This window comes from Lactuca virosa, chromosome 9, assembly GCF_052849685.1.
Source record: "Lactuca virosa cultivar CGN04683 chromosome 9, Lactuca_virosa_CGN04683_v6, whole genome shotgun sequence".
NCBI lineage: Eukaryota > Viridiplantae > Streptophyta > Magnoliopsida > Asterales > Asteraceae > Lactuca > Lactuca virosa.
The window spans coordinates 134,846,670-134,855,410 of record NC_136434.1 but is presented as its reverse complement, the minus strand read 5'-3'; the positions used below and the strand labels follow the sequence as shown (position 1 = coordinate 134,855,410).

General features: G+C 37.2%; 1 protein-coding gene across 1 annotated transcript; it reads left to right on the top strand.

The window, feature by feature from the left end:
• The first annotated feature begins 6,983 nt into the window (after positions 1 to 6,983).
• LOC145139818 (putative F-box protein At1g67623) lies at positions 6,984 to 7,731 on the top strand. Its single transcript, XM_079073513.1, has 4 exons — positions 6,984 to 7,063; positions 7,150 to 7,306; positions 7,402 to 7,576; positions 7,694 to 7,731. Exons 1-4 carry the CDS (start codon positions 6,984 to 6,986, stop codon positions 7,729 to 7,731), a joined length of 450 nt encoding a protein of 149 aa, XP_078929639.1.
• The last annotated feature ends 1,010 nt before the right edge of the window (positions 7,732 to 8,741 follow it).

The window sequence follows — 8,741 nt, the reverse complement described above, 5'->3', positions numbered from 1 at the left end:
GCGATTTTGCTACGGAATGAATCCGTTGCGAAAAGCTGAAATTCCGTTGCAAAAGACGAATAGCGACGAAATTTGCAACGGACTATTTTCGTCCCTAAAAACGCCGTAGCGAGGGGTTTGCAACGGAAACGATAATTTCGTAGCAATTGTGACAACGAAATGAAATCTGTGGTAGATGGTATTACGTCGTGTATTCCGTAGTAGGTTTCCATCACAAATTCCGTGGTAGTTCTTCCGTCACAAATTTCATTGTAGTTAATCCCTAGCAAAATCCGTGGTGATGAATCCCTAGCAAAATCCGCGGTGATGAATCCCTAGCTAAATCCGTGGTGATGAAGCCCGAGCTAAATCCGTGGTGATGAATCCCTAGCTAAATCCGTTTGACGATCTCCTAGCAAATTCCATGGTCATGAATCCCTACCAATTTTAGTGGTGTATATATTATATACCAGATTCAATATGGACCGATGGATAATTGATTTATAAATTATATCCAAATAATTTTGTAGTAATATATGAAAAACAAAAAAAAAAAACAAAAAAAATCATAACCATCATATCATAAAATAACAAAATAATTATTTATTACATTGAAAAAAGAAAGTTGCTACTCTAAAATACATAATCTTCAATAAACATATACCAACCTACTACTCTTGTTGTTTTGTAAAGCCATTAATAAGATCCAATGCCGTTTGAAGTTGTTTTTCAAGATGCCCGACCTTTGCTTTGTTTTCCTCTTGTTGGGCGTTCATCATTTCTTTAAGCTCGTCGTTTTGCTGTTGTTGTTTAGCAACAAGCTTCCTCATTTCTTCTATTTCATCATTTTTTCCGGAATGTAAGATACATCCGTTTTACCATTCCTATTGGGAACCGCCTTTGCAAAAGAGCCTAATCCATAAAGTCTTCTTTTTTTATCATGACCACCAACAACAGCATAAAATAGCTTGTCCTCCTCAAATTCAACACCTTCAGCTTCCAACTCTTCCCGTTTTTCTGTATAGGCCGCCTACAAAATAAAAATATTATAAGTTAAAAGATATCAAATTTAGGAATGATATTATGGAGTAGCTACAATATAAAAGTTAATTTAAACTGAAATGAATATTATATGAATTTGTCTATCTTTTTCATTTGTGAAAGTGACTCCATCATGATTCTTAGTGTGTGTATACATGAACAATTCACTATGGGGTAGCTCATGTCCTAATTTCCTTTTCTACATAAATACCATATAAAAAGTCAAATATACAGATAAACATATGCAAACATTGATACGATGTACCATTTAAAAAAATTACCAAATCAGAAGCTATCTTCAAATGACATGCGGATCCAGCGTTATGTGTGGGTTTTGCTACTCCATCAGTCACACCGTTACGCCTATTCTTCTTGTTCTGCTCAGATTTTAGCTTGTATTCTTCTGTATTCCATTTTAATTGCCAGGAGTTCCAGACTTCCTGTGGAATATGAGCTGGTTTAAAGCCATGTTTGTTTCTTTTTGGGCTCCTCATGTTGAAGAGATATTGACCATAAATTTGTGCCGCTTTCCTTGCCCAAGCTTGCCTCACCAGCAAGTCTATTGTCTCATCCCAACAACATTTTTTCTACACATTAACAATATAAACATAAGTTGAAGTGTAAATGTTTACCAAACAACAATTTATGACTTATAGTTACCTGAAACTCCTCCCAATATAATTCGCGCATTTCTTTGCTTACTTGTGCCCAAGCGTACCCTTCTGGATCTACTCTTTGTTTAAAGGATTGACTAATAACATGTGCACAAGGGCCTGGTGGCATTAGCCTGCAAGTAATCATGTGATGTGTTTAATTATGAATTGATATGTAGGTGTAAACCAACATCTAATACATAAAAAAAAGTAGTAATTAAGATTTGAATTGGCAACTCACGTATTTTTCCAAACATGAACATTAAAACGTCCATCTGGTCCATAATCTTCTGAGGAATTGTTTTCACCTTCTACACTTTCCACTACAGATCCATTCATGGGTGGTTGTGTTGGTGATGGGGTAGATTCTGGGATAGGTGTTGTTGATGGGGTATATTCTGGGGTAGGTGTTGGGATAGATGTATATGTTGAGGATGTGGTAGTTCCTTTACTTAAGGAGGGTGGGGTAGTTATTGTAGTTGTGGAGGATGGTAGTGTAGATGCAGGTTTTTAGGTTATGGTAGTAGATATAGGTGTTCATGATGTGGTAGTGTGTGTTGGTGTTGAGGATGGTTTAGATAATGTAGGTTCTGAAGTTTTCGTTATTGATGTTCGTGTTGACGATTGTATTGTTCCAGTTTCTGAAGTTTTAAATGTTTTTTCTAAGGAGGGTGTGGATGTTTTAAGTGATGCCGAGGAAGTGGTAGTCATGGGTGATGTTAATGATATAGGTTTAGGGGTTTTGTTGGTAGATATTATAGGTGCTTTGGATGTGGTTGTTGGTATTGGCAAGTCGATTTCTTCATCTTGTAACTGTCTGTTTAGGAATTTTGCAGCAGAAATCCTGTTGCGTTTCATAACTTGTGGTGCAATGAATTTAGTTGGCTTCACACCGGATGCTCCTTTTGCTTTCGAGGTCGACATCTTTCTGACACAAACAATAAAAATAAATTATATATGAAGGCATTACTTTGCATGCAAACTATTGAATACAATCAAAACCAATTTACATGAAGATGATCAGACAACAAAAAACGATCGATCATCACGACAACACTAAATTAAATAAATATAAATCTTAGATGAGTGACAACCTATATCGCCAAAGTCAGTGCACACACGTATAACGAACAAAGATTTTGATCAATAAGCCGCCGAAGATGATGATTACAGAAAATGTAAACCCTATTTCTAATTGGTAATTAATTACCCTAACATGCAGCATAAACGTGTGTAGGTTGGAGGGAAACGAATTGTGAAATACTTTGAACCTCCGCTAATAAAAAATTCGAACTGTGCTAATTACCGCTAAATATTTAGTAATTCAAATTTATTTAAAGGAGCTAGAGATTGATAGATAGGGTATATACATATAAATAACGTCAAGAAAGAACATAGAGTAACGATGTGTTCATAGTATACTTTTAACTTAAAATTATATACGAGGACTAAACATTAATAAACTATACATCTTTATGCTTTTCTGTTTAAACCGAAATTTATATACAAAAGACGTACGGGTCATGTCAATATATATGGTAGTGGCTTATTGTGTCCATTGATGACATATGGTTGATTGGTCCACATGGTAATGGCCATTGGTCAACATGGTAGTTGCTTATGGTGTCCATGGTTGACATATGGGTCATTGGTCAACAAGATAGTTGCTTAAGGTGTCCATGGTTGACATATGGATGACATATGGGCCATTGGTCAACATGGTTGTTGCTTATGGTGTCCATGGTTGACATATGGATGACATATCGGCCATTGGTCAACATGGTAGTTGCTTATGGTGTCCATGGTTGACATATGGGCCATTGCTCAACATGGTAGTTGCTTACGGTGTCCATGGTTGACATATGGGCCATTGGTCAACATGGTTGTTGCTTATGGTGTCCATGGTTGACATACGAATGACATATGGGCCATTGGTCAACATGGTAGTTGCTTATGGTGTCCATGGTTGACATATGGATGACATATGGGCCATTGGTCAACATGGTTGTTGCTTATGGTGTCCATGGTTGACATATGGATGACATATGGGCCATTGGTCAACATGGTTGTTGCTTATGGTGTCCATGGTTGACATATGGGCCATTGGTCAACATGGCAGTTACTTAAGGTGTCCATGGTTGACATATGGATGTCATATGGGCCATTGGTCAACATGGTTGTTGCTTATGGTGTCCATGGTTGACATACGAATGAAATATGGGCCATTGGTCAACATGGTAGTTGTTTATGGTGTCCATGGTTGACATATGGATGACATATGGGCCATTGGTCAACATGGTAGTTGCTTATGGTGTCCACGGTTGACATATGGATGACATATGGGCCATTGGTCAACATGGTTGTTGCTTATGGTGTCCGTGGTTGACATATGCATGACATATGGGCCATTGGTCAACATGGTAGTTGCTTATGGTGTCCATGGTTGGCATATGGATGACATTTGGGCCATTGGTCAACATGGTAGTTGCTTAAGGTGTCCATGGTTGACATATGGATGACATATGGGCCATTGGTCAACATGGTTGTTGATTATGGTGTCCATGGTTGACATACAAATGACATATGGGCCATTGGTCAACATGGTAGTTGCTTATGGTGTCCATGGTTGACATATGGATGACATATGGGCAATTGGTCAACATTGTAGTTGGTTATGGTGTCCATGGTTGACATATGGGCCATTGGTCAACATGGTTGTTGCTTATGGTGTCCATGATTGACATATGGGCCATTAGTCAACATGGTAGTTACTTAAGGTGTCCATGGTTGACATATGGATTACATATGGGTCATTACTCAACATGGTTGTTGCTTATGGTGTCCATGGTTGACATACGAATGACATATGGGCCATTGGTCAACATGGTAGTTGCTTATGGTGTCCATGGTTGACATATGGATGACATATGGGCCACTAGTCAACATGGTAGTTGCTTATGGTGTCCATGGTTGACATATGGATGACATATGGGCCATTGGTCAACATGGTTGTTGCTTATGGTGTCCATGGTTGACATACGAATTACATATGGGCCATTGGTCAACATGGTAGTTGTTTATGGTGTCCATGGTTGACATATGGATGACATGTGGGCCATTGGTCAACATGGTTGTTGCTTATGGTGTCCATGGTTGACATATGGATGACATATGGGCCATTGGTCAACATAGTTGTTGCTTATGGTGTCCATGGTTGATATATGGGCCATTGGTCAACATGGTTGTTGCTTATGGTGTCCATGGTTGACATATGGATGACATATGGGCCATTGGTCATGGTTGTTGATTATGGTGTCCATGGTTGACATATGGGCCATTGGTCAACATGGTATTTGCTTAAGGTGTCCATGGTTGACATATGGATGACATATGGGCCATTGGTCAACATGGTAGTTGCTTATGGTGTCCATGGTTGACATATGGATGATATATGGGCCATTGGTCAACATGGTTGTTGCTTATGGTGTCCATGGTTGACATACGGATGACATATGTGCCATTGGTCAACATGGTAATTGCTTATGGTGTCCATGGTTGACATATGGATGACATATGTGCAATTGGTCAACATGGTAGTTGGTTATGGTGTCCATGGTTGACATATGGGCCATTGGTCAACATGGTTGTTGTTTATGGTGTCCATGGTTGACATATGGGCCATTAGTCAACATGGTAGTTGCTTAAGGTGTCTATGGTTGACATATGGATGACATATGGGCCATTACTCAACATGGTTATTGCTTATGGTGTCCATGGTTGACATACGAATGACATATGGGCCATTGGTTAACATGGTAGTTGCTTATGGTGTCCATGGTTGACATATGGATGACATATGGGCCATTGGTCAACATGGTAGTTGCTTAAGGTGTCTATGGTTGACATATGGATGACATATGGGCCATTGGTCATGGTTGTTGATTATGGTGTCCATGGTTGACATATGGGTCATTGGTCAACATGGTATTTGCTTAAGGTGTCCATGGTTGACATATGGATGACATATGGGCCATTGGTCAACATGGTAGTTGCTTATGGTGTCCATGGTTGACATATGGATGATATATGGGCCATTGGTCAACATGGTTGTTGCTTATGGTGTCCATGGTTGACATACGGATGACATATTTGCCATTGGTCAACATGGTACTTGCTTATGGTGTCCATGGTTGGCATATGGATGACATATGTGCCATTGGTCAACATGGTAGTTGCTTAAGGTGTCCATGGTTGACATATGGATGACATATGGGCCATTGGTCAACATGGTTGTTGCTTATGGTGTCCATGGTTGACATATGGATGACATATGGGCCATTGGTCAACATGGTTGTTGCTTATGGTGTGCATGGTTGTCATATGGGCCATTGGTCAACATGGTTGTTGCTTATGGTGTCCATGGTTGACATATGGATGACATATGGGCTATTGGTCATGGTTGTTGCTTATGGTGTCCATGGTTGACATATGGGCCATTGGTCAACATGGTAGTTGCTTAAGGTGTCCGTGGTTGACATATGGATGACATCTGGGTCATTGGTCAACATGGTAGTTGCTTATGGTGTCCATGGCTGACATATGGGCCATTGGTCATGGTTGTTGCTTATGGTGTCCATGGTTGACATATGGGCCATTGGTCAACATGGTAGTTGCTTAAGGTGTCAATGGTTGACATATGGATGACATATGGGCCATTGGTCAACATGGTAGTTGCTTATGGTGTCCATGGTTGACATATGGAGGACATATGGGCCATTGGTCAACATATATCATTTGTGCCGGTTGTGTATTAAAATTTAAAATTTTGAAATACTTATTTTTTTAGGAAATATTAATTTTTTAAATAATTTTATTAATAATTTAGGGTCCCCGATTAATCTCTGCTGAGTCTGATTAATCGCTTATCGCCAGTCGACCGCCGAGCTACCGACGAACGATTTTTAGAACCTTGATTAATTAAAATAGAAATTGATTTTTCTTTTAAATATGAGTTTTTACAAAACTACCCTTAATAATTAAATACGAGTCATTGTATGTATTATGATAATTTGGTCATTTTATAATGGAACATCTTCTAGGCGCCATAATGTTTTCCGAAGAAACACGTTGTTTCAGTTCTTCACTCTGAAATTCAGTCACTTTGAAACATCCCCAACTTAAAAATTCCAACAGACAAAAAAACCTAAAATCAATTTCGCAGAATCGTTATCTTAGTGAATGTTTATTATTATGGAACCCAGTACTTCATCTAAGATTCAATCAAGAAATCAAACGAAATCGCTATCAGACATGCCATTTGAAGTGTTGGAGAAAATAATAGTTGACTTGGCAAAAATTTCAGCAGTCGAGGCTTTCAGGATGAAGAGTGTGTAAGTTTTGCCTTTGATCATTCTATTTCACAAGTGTATTTAAGTTGTCTTTACATTATCAAGTGAATATTGTGTTTCGTTTGCAGTTGCAGATTCTTCAATGAGGCAGGAAAAACAGATGAAGTATATAAACATATGGAGTTAGATGGATTACGATTTCGTGTTTGCTCTGACCAGAAACATACAGTTGTCAATAAATGCATAGAGATGAGAAACCCAAATATTCTATTCATGAATGGATTGGTACGTTGTTGTATATATGCATAGTAGTAATAAATATGTTACTTGTTTTGCATAACTTTAACTAGAAATTATGTATTTAATGTTTTTTTTTTCAGATGGAGTTATTTTTCTTAGAAGCTGAACAGGAAGGGAAAATGATGCTTGAAGAAGCATCTGCACTGGGACATTTGGATTCAACATTTGTCTTGGGAATGATGCTGATGGCTGAAGGGAGACATAGGAAGCACGAAGCTTTGGACATGTTGAACAATGCTTACCGCAGAGCAAAAGGTAAGTGGAATCTTAGAGCAACTTGTTCTAAGGTTCATCTCCACTTAAATAGGGAGGGGAGGAAACATGTACACTTCCATGTCTTCCATAAATCTTGTGCATTGCATAAGTCTGTAGGTAGTGTGTCAGACGCTTTTGTAAATGGATACAAATAGGTGTTTATGTGTGACATTTGTTTATGGGATGCTTGTTTTGTTAGGTTTTCTAGGAAGTTTGGTATAATTTATGAGTAGTTTGTTGATATGTACTTTCATATTATGACAAGTAATGCTTTGTAGATTCTTTTTGTTTAATATACGAATATATAGTAATTTACTTGATAAGTAATTATTTAATGTTGTTACTTGATTAGTAAATATGTTGTGTTGTTAATAAGGGACTAAAAGAGTTAAAGTTTTTAATGATGTTTGAATGATGTTTAAATAATGTTTGAATAATGTATTTTGGACTTTTAATATTAGTGTTTATATTGTATTGTGATTATAGTTGTATGTAGCAAATGTTTGTTCTTTCCTTGTATTAAATACATATAAAATACAATTGTAAAGGCATAAACAAACATGTATTTTATTTTGGACTTGGTAATTTGGTTTAATATCAACTAGTGGAGAACCCATGCTTTGCATAGGGTAAAATTGTAAAGGAATAAACATAGGGACTAAAAGTGGCAACAAAGAAAAAGTATTGTGGCTAAAATCAAAGTAAAAAAAGTTACTATAAACATAGGGACTAAAAGTGGCAACAAAAGAAAACTATTGTGTCTAAAAGTTACTGTAAACATAGGGACTAAAAGTGGACTAAAAGTTACTATAAACATATCTTGTTTCACTTTTAATATCTATATTACTACATGAATATATACTAGTAATTTGGTGAAATGTAAATATAAATGTATTACATTATGGATTATGATATATATGTTATTTTTGTCTTTTTCATTTCAACAATCAAAAGTCCAATATTACCTAGCTATAAAAGGCTATAATATTTGAATATGTGTTTTGAAACAAATACCCTTAGTATTCAAATATTTGGAATGATTTCAGGGGTAATTTGGTCTTTTTACACTCTAAATTGTTAAGGCGCCATCATACCTCTGACGACACGCCGACGTTCCAGTTCTTCAACCATTCGGAACAACTCAACTTTTCCGGACGATAAATCT